The sequence below is a fragment of the Pantherophis guttatus genome, chromosome 2 (genome assembly GCF_059756535.1).
Source record: "Pantherophis guttatus breed Tessera chromosome 2, ASM5975653v1, whole genome shotgun sequence".
Classification (NCBI taxonomy): domain Eukaryota; kingdom Metazoa; phylum Chordata; class Lepidosauria; order Squamata; family Colubridae; genus Pantherophis; species Pantherophis guttatus.
Window position 1 is genome coordinate 159,300,439 of NC_142064.1, and position 15,055 is coordinate 159,315,493.

Sequence of the window (15,055 nt, forward strand, 5' to 3'; positions counted from 1 at the left end):
CAGAAAGGGACGCAACTGGCGGATCAGGCGAACCTGATAAAAGGCACCCCTGGCCACGGCCGTCAAATGATCTTCTAAAGATAACCGTGAATCCAGGAGGACACCCAAGTTGCGGGCCCTCTCTGTGGGGAGCAAGATCTCATCCCCTATTGTCAGTGATGGTACCAGCTGACTATACCGGGACGCCGGAAGCCACAGCCACTCGGTCTTGGAGGGGTTGAGTCTGAGCTTGTTTCTCCCCATCCAGATCCGCACGGCCTCCAGGCAACGGGACATCACAGCAAGGGCATCATTGGGGTGGTCTGGGGTGGAGATGTATAGCTGTGTGTCATCAGCATACTGATGAACACTCACCCCAAAACCACGGATGATCTCACCTAGCGGTTTTACATAAATGTTGAACAGAAGGGGTGAGAGGACTGACCCTTGCGACACCCAATAAGGTGCCTCGAGGTCGACCTCTGCCCCCCTGCCAACACAAACTGCGAATGGTCAGAGAGGAAGGAGGAGAACCACCGAAGAACGGTGCCCCCTATTCCTAACCCCTCCAGCCGGTGCAGTAAGATACCATGGTCGATGGTATCAAAAGCCGCTGAGAGATCTAATAGGACCAGGATAGAGGAGCAACCTCTGTCCCGAGCCCTCCAGAGATCATCCACCAATGCGACCAATGCCGTTTCTGTGCTGTATCGTGACCTGAAGCCCGACTGGAACGGATCCAGATAGACAACTTCATCCAGGTATCGGGGTAGTTGTTGCACCACCACACTCTCAACAACCTTCGCAACAAAGCGAAGATTGGAGACTGGACGATAATTTGATAATATAGCCGGGTCCAGGGAAGGCTTCTTGAGGAGGGGCTTCACAACCGCCTCTTTCAAGGCGGCGGGAAAGACACCCTCACTCAGAGAAGCATTTATAATCCCCTGGAGCCAGCCTCGTGTAACCTCCCGGGAGGCCAGTACCAACCAGGAGGGACACGGGTCCAATAAACATGTGGCAGCGTTAAGCTTGCCCAGAATCCTGTCCACGTCCTCAGGAGCCACAGAGTCAAACTCTTCCCAGATAACGCTCTCAAGACCTGCCCCCGTCTCCTCCCCTGGATCTACCCAATCGGAGTCCAGGCCTTCCCCAATCTGAGCGACTTTATCATGCAGGAATTGTACAAAATCCTCAGCTCAACCCTTTAAGGGATCTTCCTGTACCCCCACCTGAAGTAGGGAGCGGGTCACCCTAAACAGCGCAGCTGGGCGGTTCTCTGCAGAAGCAATAAGAGCGGAGAAGTAGCTAGACTTCGCCGCTCTTATCGCCACTAGGTAGATCTTAATATAAGATCTCACCTGTGTTCGGTCAGATTCAGATCGGCTTGTCCTCCAATCACTCTCCAGGCGTCTTTTCCGACGCTTCATCTCTCTCAGCTCCTCGGAAAACCAAGGAGCTAGACGAGATCGGCATCGGGTCAGAGGCCGCAAAGGCACGACGCGGTCCAAGGCCCCAGTAGCCGCCCTGTCCCAGGCGACCACCAGGTCCTCAGTCGAGTCGTGAGCCAGAGTCTCAGGAAATGGCCCAAGCTCCATCAGGAACCTTTCAGGGTCCATCAGGCGCCTGGGACGGAACCATTTGGTTGGTTCCGTCTCCCTGCGGTGGGTGGAAGTGACTTGAAAGTCAATGTGAAGGAGAGAATGATCAGACCATGACAAGGGCTTGATGTCTATATCCCCTATTCTTAGATCATTCAGCCACTGATCAGAGACAAAAATCAAGTCCAGAGTGTGATTCCCCAAGTGGGTGGGGCCTTGAACTACCTGGGTCAGGCCCATGGCCGTCATGGAAGCCATGAACTCCCGAGCCGTCTCCGACATCTCACCAGCAGATGGCAGGTTAAAATCCCCCATAACAATAAGTCTGGGGGTTTCCACCGCCACCCCGGCTATATAATAACAATTCTGTTTGACATCGGATTCGCAGTGTTTATACATATTTATATGAAAAAAATATCTGGTTTCATTTATATTATACATTTCTAATTAATTTCTGTACCTTTCACTCCTTCCTTAATTCTATCATTTATCCATTCGTACCATCTTCCCCACACCGTATCATAATCTGAGATTTCATCATCATTTATCTCGTGTGTTAATTTACTTATCTCTGCACACTCTAGTATTTTGTTGATTATAAGGTCGTCTGGTGGTGGGTCTTTCTTTTTCCAGTATTGAGCGTATGCCAGTCTGGAAGCTGTAGTTATGTGTATTAGGAGGTGGACCTTTTCCTTTCCATACCCTTTCTTTACCATTCCCAGGAGAAATATTTCTGGAATCAAATCGATTTCTTCTTTAATTATGTCTTTCAACCATCTCCGAATTTTGCTCCAGTATCTTTTTGCTTCGGGGCATGTCTACCACATATGAAAGAAGGTGCCCTGACCATGGCCACATATCCAACAATTTGGGTGCACATTGGGGAACATCTTTGCTAATCTTGCGGGTGCTAAATGCCACCTATGGAGCATTTTATAATGATTTTCTTTGTATGTGGCTGCTCTAGTTAATTTATAGTTTTTATTCCAGGCCTCTTCCCATTCATTAAAATTCAAACTGTGCCCAATGTTACTCTCCCATGCTCTCAATTGGTTTCTGATTGTATCCTCATCTCTGTCTTCATCTAATAAGTAATTATATAGCTTGGCCAACGCTTTTTTTCCTGGTCCCATCAAAATTTTGTCTAAACCGTTGTTTCCTAATTCTAAGCCATATTCATCCTTATCTTTCTGGTATCTTGATTTTATTTGCAGGTAAGTCCACCAATCTAAGGTTATACCTTGGTCTCTCAGGGTATCATTTGATTTAAGGTTTCCCCCTCCGTCGACGATATCTTTGTATCTGCACAATTTCTCCATTCCCCACCTGTTGGGGTAAATCAATGCCTCTACCGTAGAAAGCCAATTTGGGACTTTTGAGTAATATCTCTGCCTAATCCCCGCCCACGTTTGTATTAGGGAGTCCCTGATTTTATGCCTATGGAAGTAGGTTTTCTTTTTCTTGTCTTTGTCCCATAGATACGCATGCCACCCTCTCTGTAAGTCATGGCCTTCTAACGTTAGGATTCTCTTGTTCTCCAAAGTGATCCATTCTCTTATCCATATCAGTTTTGCTGCTCTATAATACGTTTCCCAATTCGGGAGGCCAAATCCTCCCACATTCCTTTTTTCCTGTAAGATTTTGAGTGAAATCCTTGATTTTTTTCCCTCCCAAACAAATTCCCTAATATTCTTATTTAATTCTAAAAAAAATTTTTTCTCTAAGATCACTGGTAAATTTTGATATAGAAATAGAATCTTGGGCAGGATGTTCATCTTAATTGCCGCAATTTTGCCTATAAGTGACAATTTAGTCCTTTTCCATCTATCCAAATCTTGTTTTAATTTATTAATTAATGGGGTATAGTTATCTTCTTTTAGAGATGAACACCTTTTGGTTATCCAGATTCCTAAGTATTTTATTTTTGGGACAACCTGTACGCCCAAAGCTCCTTCTATCTCTTTCTTCTGCATCTGTTACATTCTTAGTATTTTGGTTTTAGATTTGTTCAATTTAAAGCCAGCCACCTCTCCATATTTACCCAATTCCTCTAGTACTTTTTGTCCGGATGTTAATGGGTCTTCAAGTATTAGTGCCACATCATCCGCAAAGGCTTGCATTTTATAAATCTCTTTTCTAATCTTTAGGCCTTTGATTTCCTCGTTATTTCTAATCTTTCGTAACAACACTTCTAAGGCCAGGATGAATAATAACGGTGACAGGGGGCAGCCCTGTCTTACTCCCTTCTTGATTTGGAATGTTCTTGTCCTATCTCCATTTACTAAAATGCTCGCCCTCTGATTGTCGTAAATGCTCTTTATCATCTTTTCGAAGAGGTTGCAGAAAAAAATGCTTTGAAAAGCCTCTGACGATCCCAGCTGAGCCACGCGATCATCAGAAGCTTTTTTTTTTTTTTACTTTTAAAAGCATTCTTTTGGCTGAAAAGGTTATAGAAAAAATGCTTTTAAAAGTAAAAAAACAGCCTCTGATGGTCGTGTGGCTTAGCTGGGCATGGGGGAGGGGCGCTGGGATTTTTGCTACCGGTTCTCCGAACCACCCGCCGCCATCGCTACCGGATCGGGCGATCCGGTCCAAACCGGGAGCATTTTACCCCTGAACCAAACTTATGTCACCCATCTACAATGTATTTCTTACAACCATTGGGAGAACTTAGTTCTTGGAACAGAGAAAATATTTGATGTGGGCTTTCTGAAAGAAATGCCAGTAAAGATGCCATTGTGGTACAATTGTCCACGTTTTCATCTTGGTACCACAGCGATGAAATCCTCCGTGGGTTGCCACCGGTTCACTGCCTACGCATGTGCAGTGCATGCCAAATGCACGCTGTGCATATATGCAGTGTGTACCAAACGCAGGCTTCATGTGGAAAAAGGAGACTTTTGAAAGTAAGTAGAACAATGGGGGGGGGGAGAGCTGTGCCGCGCGATTTAGATTCGCTAGAAAGCAGGATTTCCTGCTTTCTAGCTAATCTAAATTGCGTGACACAGCTGATCGTCGGAAATATGGGTTCGTATGAACCGGTAAATTTTTTTTACTACTGGTTTGCCTGAACCAGTAGATTTTATTACTACTGGTTCACCCAAACTGGTGCGAACCTTTAGCATTTCACCCCTGTGGTACCATCACTATAAAAAATACTGAAGCCCCTCCTAATACCTGGTTAATATAACCAGTGCTTTCCAAGAAGGGTTTTAACATTCCTTTGCCTAAAGACCATATCTTGGCATATCTCAAAGGGAGATTTCTCTATTCTTGTGTTGTTGGTCAGGTGGAGGACATTATTCATTACATCCTCCACTGTCCCATTTACAATGAAATCATGACCAAATTATTGAACTCAAGAGTTCAGACCTCAAAAATGGAACTGTCTTCTTGCACATAAGATGCAAAACCCAGGTTTCTACTTTTTCTCTGCTGTCGTTTATATCTACAATTCTAGTTTATTTAATTTTGCTTTATGGTATGTTATCACCTGTTAACTATTGTAACATATATATAGCAAAGGAATTGATATAAATGATAAATGTGGTTGTGCAGCAATGAAACCTTAAGAAAATTACTGAAGGAAACAAGGTTGATTAAATGCCGGCAGGCCATTATTTGGTTGTTTAGGATCATTGGAACAAATTAGAGTGAAAGTATATGGAGTGAAGAGAGAACATTGTTATAGAAGTAGTCAGAAAGGGGCAAACAAGGTTACTCCAGTAAATTAAATGCAGACAATTTAGAAAGTGCAGTGGGGCTTTATGCTAGGCAGAGGGTTTGAAGATGGGAGTTTTGTTGTTCAGTAGGCCTTTAAGGATTATGAGAATGTAGCAAAGCTTTTTTCATATTTACTTCTTTACTGCATAATATTGCTTACCTCAAAAAGCAGTTGTGTGGTGAGTATCTATGCATGTATTAATATGTTATGAGAAACTCTGAACACAAATGATTAAAAAATTAGTAGTGCATATTTAAAGTAAATGATTTCATTGAGGTAGAGTTGTCATTGAATACCTTTGGTATTTGTTCCCTGAATGTTCACAACTTGGCTATAGTATTGCCGAAACATTGTTGACTTAATTCTGTCTATAATTCAAACAAATGTGATAAAGCTTTCTTGAAATATGTCACACATATACACAATATTGAAGGATTCTTTAAATATTTGTATGTGATCGTTTAAATCCTGAACTCAGATCACATTATGAAGAAGTAGCCAGCCTGTTGATCCAGATTTGGGTTTAGCAAATGTCCGCTGGCTGTGAAGGAAGAGGATGAAATCCGAATTTCCTCCAATTCCACCAGTCTTTGGCAACCCCACAAGTCACTCTTTGTGGCTCTGGAGTTGCTCCTCCAGAATTAGAGTGAAATATGGTTTTGGAAACTGAAAGTAAATGACAGAAAAGGAGATGTTTTTAAAATGATTAATATATTTTAATTTAGAAAGGCTGAACACTTGATATTGAAGTGCGTTAGCCACCTTTTCATAAGAAAGAAATATAAATAAAAATCAAAGATTCTCTTGAATCACCTTGGCTGTGGTTATTCCTATGGCGGTTTTGCTTAATTTTTTTTAAAAAATTTGATTTATATGCCGCCCTTCTCCGGAGACTCAGGGTAGCTTACAATGCGTTAAGCAATAGCCTTCATACTTTTGTATATTTATACAAAGTCAGCTTATTGCCCCACAAACTGGGTCCTCATTTTACCTACCTTAAAAAGGATGGAAGGCTGAGTCAACCTTGAGCCTGGTGAGATTCGAACTTACAGTAATTGCAGACAGCTGGTGTTAATCACAATGCTATTAGTCTGCTGAGCCACCAGGCCCCTCTAATCAGCCTCTGTGTCTCTGCCAGACCCGGGATGGCAACTATTCAAGTTAGTCAAGACCCCTGTGTTTGATGAGAAACAAGAATTCTATGTCCAATTTTTCAGCGTAAATTTTTGCATGTAAGTAATAAGACATTCTACTTCGTATGAATGAAAACTGTGACTTGAACATTATAATTCAGTGATAGCCATTCCACTGTAAGGCAGAAAGTCACGTTTAAAAAGGTATGGGAAGCAAAAGAAGAGGAAAATTAAAGAAGGTGGGATTGTTTTGCTAAAAAATGAATAATGTGTGAGAACTAGAATGGTAATTTTCAAATCTGTAAAAATATGATACAGTGATAAGGAAACTCAAGTAGTTGGTTCCCGTCAAAACATTCTACTTATTCAGTTAAACTCATGGAAGTAGTCTATGAGAATAAGCATTTTGGCCCATTTAGTTAAGTATTTTGCTTTAGTTCTATGTCAATAAAACTTTACCTGGACTGGTACATTTCAGATTGCAGACAAAGTTTTCATCTATATGCATAGATTGTTATAAATCTTAGATAAAAAACAAAAGCTTTGCGAAAAAGGTCATATCCTAGCATTTCCATATTGTGCTAATATATATGCAGGACTTTGTTTCTTAAAACTAGGGAGGCTTCTGTCAATAATTTTAAAAGATGCAAATTTTAATTTGGGGATGCAATAGCTATGATGAATTTATCATATTTAGGTGTGTGTGTGTTATATATTTTACTCCATTCAAGCATAGCCTTCATCAACCGATTTATCCTTCCAGGATTTCTTTAAAATCCTGATCCCTGAAAAAAATGTTTTTCCTTGGGAAGTTACAAGTATTATGCTTTCATGTTGTTTCACAGAAGATGCTTTGTGAACAATACCAGGTTTCATTTCAATCGATGGACTGACTTTTTTGGCATGTGAAAACTAGGGGGTTGAGGGCTTTTTTATCAAATTTTTTAGTTAAATTTTTAAGGGGTCTCAGAGAGGGGGAGGGTCAAATTAGAACTCAGGTTGTGGGTTTGGGGGAAAACCCACAAGGCGGAGGGTCGGGGTCGGGTCTGGCCGCGAAGCATGGTGGAGGTGGGTGGGCCCGGGATCGAGGGGGGGGTTAGAGCTCATCCGGATAGTGTTTTGAATATCAATACTGTGGGTGGGAGAGGTAGATATGGCGGGAGCAGGGGGCCATATCGTGTTAGGGGAGCGCGCACTTGCTGTTTACGAGCAATGGCGTGCTCCGGCCCCCAAAGCTCCACCCGTCTCCCAGGTTGCATAGACCCTCAGGGCCCGGGCCTTCGGCTGATGCTGTGCAATGCCAGGTCCGTGGTAAATAAAGCCCCTCTCATTTGTGATCTTATTCAGGAGGGGGGCGGACCTGGCAGGTGTTACGGAGACCTGGTTGGGCCTGGAGGGGGGGGTTTCCCCTCATTGAAATGTGCCCTCCAGGTTTTCTTGCTTTCCATCAGCCAAGGTCACAGGGGAGGGGCGGGGGGGGTAGCGGTTATCATTAAGGAAGGTCTGAAACCGAGGGAGGCCACTGTCCCTCAGACGACCGGCTGTGAATTCCTCCTTGTGAAATGGAGCCACGGGGTTCAGATGGGTTTGCTGATCACGTACCTGGCTCCCTGCCACGTGGCAGCAGCCCTGCCCGAGCTACTCAACGTCATTGCCGCGGTGGCGGTTGATATCCCCAGGCTTATGGTCATGGGGGATTTCAACCTACCGCCCGTGGGTGAGGCATCTGAGGTGGCTCGGGAGTTCATGGCTTCCATGACAGCTATGGACCTGACCCAGTTAATTCATGGCCCTACCCACATGGGGGGAAACACGCTGGATCTGGTTTTTGTCTCTGGACAGTGGTTGAGTGATCTCGAGATAGGGGATATAGTCACCGAGCCCTTGTCATGGTCTGATCACTCTCTCCTTCGTCTCGACCTTCGAACCGCTACACCCTGCCGCAGGGAGGCGGAGCCGGTAAGATGGTTCCGCCCCAGGCGCCTGATGGAACCTGATAGGTTCCAGATGGAGCTTGGGCCATTCCCCGAGGCTCTGGCACATGCCTCGACTGGAGACCTAGTGGCCGCCTGGGATAGGGCGGCCGCTGGAGCTCTGGACCGGGTCGTGCCTTTGCGGCCTCTGACCTGGCGCCGATCTCATTTAGCTCCTTGGTTTACTGAGGAGCTGAGGGAGTTGAAGCGCCGGAAAAGACGCCTAGAGAGTAGTTGGAGGGCCAGTCGCTCTGAATCTGACCGGACACTGGTAAGATCTCATATTAGGAATTACCTAGTGGCGATAAAAGCAACGAAATGTAGTTATTTTGCTGCTCTTATTGCATCATCAGATAATCGCCCGGCCGCCCTGTTTAGGGTGACCTGCTCCCTGCTCCACCAGGAAGTGCGGGAGGACCCCTTGGAGGGTAGAGCCGAGGATTTTGTTCAATATCTGTATGACAAAATCACTCAGATTCGGGAAGATCTGGACTCTGACTGGGTAGTCTCAGGGGGAGGGACTGGGGCTGGTCTTGAGAATGTTATCTGGGATGAGTTTGATCCTGTGACCCCTGAGGACGTGGACAGGATTCTGGGTAGACTGAACGCGACCACTTGTTTATTGGACCCGTGTCCCTCCTGGTTAGTGCTGGCTTCTCGGGAGGTGACATGAGGCTGGTTCCAGGGTATTATAAATGCTTCGTTGGGTGAGGGTGTCTTTCCTGCCGCCTTGAAAGAGGCGGTGGTGAGGCCTCTCCTCAAGAAGCCTTCCCTGGACCCGGCAATGTTGGTAAATTATCGTCCGGTCTCCAACCTTCGTTTTGTGGCAAAGGTTGTTGAGAGTGTGGTCGCGCAACAGCTCCCCCAGCACCTGGATGAAACGACGTATCTGGATCCGTTCCAGTCGGGCTTCAGGCCCGGGTACAGCACGGAAACGGCATTGGTCGCGTTGGTTGATGATCTCTGGAGGGCTCGGGACAGGGGGTGCTCCTCTGTCCTGGTCCTGTTAGATCTCTCAGCGGCTTTTGATACCATCGACCATGGTATCATGCTGCACCGGTTAGAAGAGTTAGGGGTGGGAGGCACTGTGTTGCGGTGGTTCTCCTCCTTTCTCTCTGACCGGTCGCAGTCTGTGTTGACAGGGGGACAGAGGTCAACCCCGAGGCCCCTCATATGTGGGGTGCCGCAGGGGTCGGTCCTCTCGCCTCTCCTGTTCAACATTTATGTGAAGCCGCTGGGCGAGATCATCCGTGGTTTCGGGGTGGAGTATCATCAGTACGCTGACGACACCCAGCTGTACATCTGCACCCCGGATCACCCCAACGATGCCCTTGAAGTGATGTCCCAGTGCCTGGAGGCCGTACGGATCTGGATGGGGAGGAACAGGCTCAGGCTCAACCCATCCAAGACCGAGTGGCTGTGGTTTCCGACGTCCCGATATAGTCAGTTGACGCCATCACTGACTATTGGGGGCGAATCACTGGCCCCCACGGAGAGGGCTCGCAACTTGGGCGTCCTCCTGGATTCACGGCTGTCTTTAGAAGAGCACCTGACGGCCGTGACCGGGAGGATTTTTTATCAGGTTCGCCTGATTCGCCAGTTGCGTCCCTTTCTGGATCGGGACTCGTTACGTACGGTCACTCATGCCCTCGTCACCTCCCGCCTGGACTATTGTAATGCTCTCTACATGGGGCTCCCCTTGAGGAGCACCCGGAGATGGCGCTCCCATGTGACGCGTCATGGCGCTCCCATGTGACGCCTCTCCTGCGCGAGCTGCACTGGCTCCCGGTGGTCTTCCGGGTGCGCTTCAAGGTTTTGGTTACCACCTTCAAAGCACTCCATGGGTTAGGACCTGGTTATCTACGGGACCGCCTACTACCACCAATAGCCTCCCACCGGCCAGTATGCTCTCATAGAGAGGGACTCCTCCGGGTGCCGTCAGCCAAACAGTGTCGGCTGGCGACCCCTAGGGGGAGAGCCTTCTCTGTGGGGGCACCTACTGTCTGGAATGAGCTCCCCCCAGAGATACGGAGGATTCCGGATCTGCGCACCTTCCGCCGCGCTGTGAAGACTTTTTTATTCCATCAAGCGGGCTTGGCCTAATCTCCTCCCTCTTTTAATATGTAAATTTTAATCTGTTTTTAAATTATTGGGGTGTTTTAATCTGTCTGGGCCAAAATGATTTAATTTGATTTTATCTGGTTTTAAATTTTGTGTATTTATGTATTTTATTGCTTGGCTGTTCACCGCCCTGAGTCCTTCGGGAGTAGGGCGGTATACAAATCAAATAAAACAAACAAACAAACTTTTAAAAAGATATTATGATTGTAATGAAAAAGACATAGTCAACCAAGATATTTTTTAATTAGAGCAAGCACTATTTACAAATTTATATTTAACCATTTATTTCCTTCTTTTAATTCACATATTTCCAATTTCAGCCACGATTTTCTTTACTATATTTTCATTCTAAAGTTTTGCTTTGCAGCACTGTATTTTCCTGTCCAGGAAAAACAAAAGTTGGGATGTTGCCAAATTTTCATTTCTGAAATGAAAAGAACGATATCACTGCCAATTTTCATTTTTAACATCCTTTTTCATATTTAGTATCTTCACTGCAGCTGAAAGAGGAATTGATAGATGGAGAGGAATACAGCTTTCTTCAAGGAGTTTCTGATCAGGAAAGCAATGGATCAGCCAGCCAGTACATCAAGCAAGAACCCTAAGGGCAAATCTGAACAGGATGGTACAAAACAAGATTTCCTTAAGACTGATGTTTCCATTCAGATGTTACCGTTTGATGGCTTCTACTAAGGGCACTTTGCTAACTGCGGTTAAGATTTCAATTCAGAATTTTTGGAGGACAAGAAAACTATTTTAGTGGGGGGGGAAAAGAATTTTCAATTTATTAAAAATCGACATGTTTGTGTTGTATTTGAAGCTTTTGAAAGAATTTTTGTAATATTTTCAAGTTCAGATTGTTAAAAAAAGATACTCTAATTTTTTGGTAAGAATTAAAAAGCTTAATTATAGCAGGATTGCAGGAAACCCTTTGAGGAAGATGAGATGGTAGAATAGTTGAAAACACAAATGAACTGTTTGTGAACCTTCTGGTACAAGCTGGGAGCTTCTGAACTGAAAAGCTACACTAGTCATGCCCTGTCTTTTCCTCAGTGACATCATGAGACACGGTGATGAAACATAAGAAAAGAAATTGAAAGGATGGAGTATTAAAATGTTTTCTCCTGGCACGGTGACATACTGACAAATCTGCTTAAGATTTTGGAGAATTAAGCTTCGGTCCTGTCTTCATTAAAGTTACTGGGGCTGTTACTTGTTCATATTTTGAAGTACTGAGATATTCACACAAATAATCAGCAAAGCTTCCATATGTCAACTGGTTTATGGGATATTTTGTTTTTCCTTGTGCAAGGAACTGAAAGGTCCTTTTCTAGTGAAACAGCAACACATTTGATTTCCACCCTGATGGAAGACACACCCTGAAAAGATGCAGCAGTATGCTCCTGAAGACGGCATTATTCTTCCCTACACATTTGGAAGAACTTGTTGAGCAAATGGAGCAGGTTTGCCTGAAGATGCTTTGGAGCCTGCGTTGAACACAGTATTTTCTTGGCTGCTGAATTTGTCATAACTAGTGTGGCATGAATGCTGAATTTCTTGGAAACTCTTCCTGGATAGTTAAATCTCTATGGAAGTTATCAGATGGCATCATTCACAGAACTTAAAATGTTGACATTTCCATTCTGGTGTCATGACGGGATGATATATGTCACAGAGTTTTGCTTTTACCAGTAAGGTTCATTTACTAAACTCTCAGGAATTAACTGCTTATATTCTGTAATTGCTTCTGGGTCATAGCAAGTCAACTTTAGAGCAGTCTGTCTGATTCTTGTTTCAAGGGTAGGGTTTAGAAAAAAACTTAATTCTATAGATTAACCTCTACACCCTTTAAATCTAATGCTTTATGACTAGCAACTCTCCAAGCCCCAGAGACAATTTTTGGCATATAAATGTTTTAAATTTTTAAACGCATAGAAAGTTGAAAACCAGCAATTTTGATTATTTTCTTATCTTTGTTATTGGGTACATACCATTTGTGATATGCAAAGGTTTACCACATTCTATGCAAGAGGGGATAATGGTGTAAAATTTTGTAGTAACTTCTGGAAGTACATTTTTTTTCTGTATAATATAGGACTGTATGAAACAATTCCTATTCTTTTTTTTCTTTTTCTTTTTATCCTTTTACATAGCTGGGCCATTGTTGAAAACTGCTTTGTGTATACATTTAAAAAACTGAGTGTCAAATATTGTGAATATAAGTGAAAACTGCATACTTACTGTATTGTTATGTCTCTAAAAAGATTATGTTCACAATCCTTAGAAGTACAAGGGGCGATCTGGGCTTAGTTGATTTGCCTTCTTTCTTTTTCCCCTCTAGGAATATATTGCCCTCCCTCGTTCACAAGTGCTCCATTACAGCTGTTTTTGAAACTTCCCTGGTTTACAAAGCAGTTTATGATGCTACAAAAAAGAGCTGCTCTTGGGGGAGGGGAGCAAAAAGCTGTATCATGTTTGTGTGTATCCAGGTGTGCACACATATACACTCATATGCATGCACACATAAAGATTCCCCGGATCACAGTAATTCTGAAATCATAATTCAGGCATCAGTCCCTTAGCACAGTATTTCTTAGGCCAGTGCCTCCCAAATGTAAAATGATCCATGTCATCAGGCCATTTACCTGTAGGATAGAATCCTTCAAAAGCAAAATGAGGTTCCAGAAGGAATTGCATCAAAAACTGAGTGATCAATAATTTTTTCCATCTTGGATCATAATTCTGTCAGCCATGCTCAGCTGTAATAATGCAGAACTGATAGGATGAATGTTGTGGTTTGTAAAGGCCACCGTGTAATATCTGCATTGTCAGAGACTCTTGAGGACTTGCAGAATAACATTTATATACCAAGTTCTTTTGATTTTTATCAGAAATATAATATTACTCAGTGTGAAAAAGGCATCCTGAATAAGGTCTGTACTAATGGCTTCTGCCTTGCGGTCAGCATAAAAACTTGGACTTGTGTAGAAATTGATTGTTTAGTTATACGATCCAAATGAGCTTGAACCAAAAGAACATACATTTAGACACAGTTAACTCCCAATTCCTAGTGGACACACATTGTGTGTATTTTGTATCTGTAGGATTGGTAGAAAATCATGTAGTGTTTCCCCATTCCTGTGCATGTTATGATTGGAGAATTTCACTAATTTCTGTCACTCTTACATTGGAATGGCCTTTGTCCAGATGAACAGATGCGTTCTTCTACCTCTGAATATGGCAGCTCCTGGAAAAACCCACAACCACATTTAATCCCCTCATCAGATGAGAACCTGATGTTAACCAGCAATTCTGCAAGATGTTAGACCTATAATTATGTTTGGGAGAGAACGGTCTTAATTACTGCTATAGTGCAGGTTCTCTGATTTTTGGAGATATTTTACATATTTATGTAGGTACTGATATCCTTTCAGGATTTTCACGCTCCCATTTCTACATCCTGATACATGTACCCGATTAAATGAAAACTTTTTTCAAATCTTGAAATCGATTCTTTTTCCATGAAACTCTTGAGTGACATCTTTTTCCAGAGTAGTTTTCATTTGTCGTTTTTCTTCAGTGTTCATTCTGAGTAATGCTTATGTGTGGCCTCTTAAACACAGCAACCAGATGACTGTAAGCTTTCAGTACCATTGAGTACATTCATTTTTTAAAATATGATTTGGTTCTAAGAATACTCTCCAGTTTACTGTGAACTAATTTACCACCAACAAACTGGGATGGAATCAGGTTGGAGGGGCTGAGTGGATATTGGTTTGAGACTTGTACTTCTGCTGTGGGTCAGCTAATATTACAGTATTTGGCACAAGGCAGAATCTTTTTAAATAAGGCACCACAGGCAAGGTAAATTACATTGCAAGGGCTCCTTTGTACAGCTCAGAATTTTACATCTTTTTCACGCTTTAAATTTCCTTGCTGAATCAGAGGAAAACAAAAGCAGTTATCGACTTGTTCTATTGATACTAACACGGGTTTCAGTGTTTGTTTTTATTGTTGTCATTTTTATGTGATGTGAACACCTACTCCCATCAATATTTGTATTATGGTGCTAATATATTGGTAACAATCCTTTATTGGAAAGGGATTAAAACTGTGATTAAATTGATTTTTTTTTAATTTTCATATTTAAGTGAAATCTCAGCCATTTATATAAAAAAAGGAAAAAAAAGCATGAGCTTCTGCCTGGGAAAATGATTGAGGCAGAAGTTAAAAAATGGTTTTTACATCATTTCTGTATGTATTTGATATATAGATCACTATCTGTATAAATTTAATCTTATTTTCTTGGTTATTTGTGTGGTCAAATGGGAACATTAAAAAACCTCTAATGTACATAACTCAGTGAAAATTGCTTTTGAAGAAATTAATGTTACTTTCATTTTTAACAGACTGCAGATTTTCAAGCATGGATGTGAAAAAGCATTAAGAATATAACTTTGTGTACAAGATGAAAATAATTCACTAAATTTGCCTTTTTTACACAAAATAAAAATGTTAAAAGAC

General features: G+C 42.9%; 1 protein-coding gene across 4 annotated transcripts in view; it reads left to right on the plus strand.

Annotated features, from left to right (window-relative positions):
• The window catches only part of MBTD1 (mbt domain containing 1), a 56,952-nt gene extending 41,897 nt beyond the window's left edge, over positions 1–15,055 (plus strand). For all 4 annotated transcript variants that reach the window (XM_034412953.3, XM_034412954.3, XM_087887132.1 and 1 more), the window contains exon 16: positions 11,018–15,055. In XM_034412953.3, coding sequence (XP_034268844.1) covers positions 11,018–11,136 — 119 coding nt within the window. In that variant the 3' untranslated portion in view covers positions 11,137–15,055. The remainder of the gene's footprint in view (positions 1–11,017) is intronic.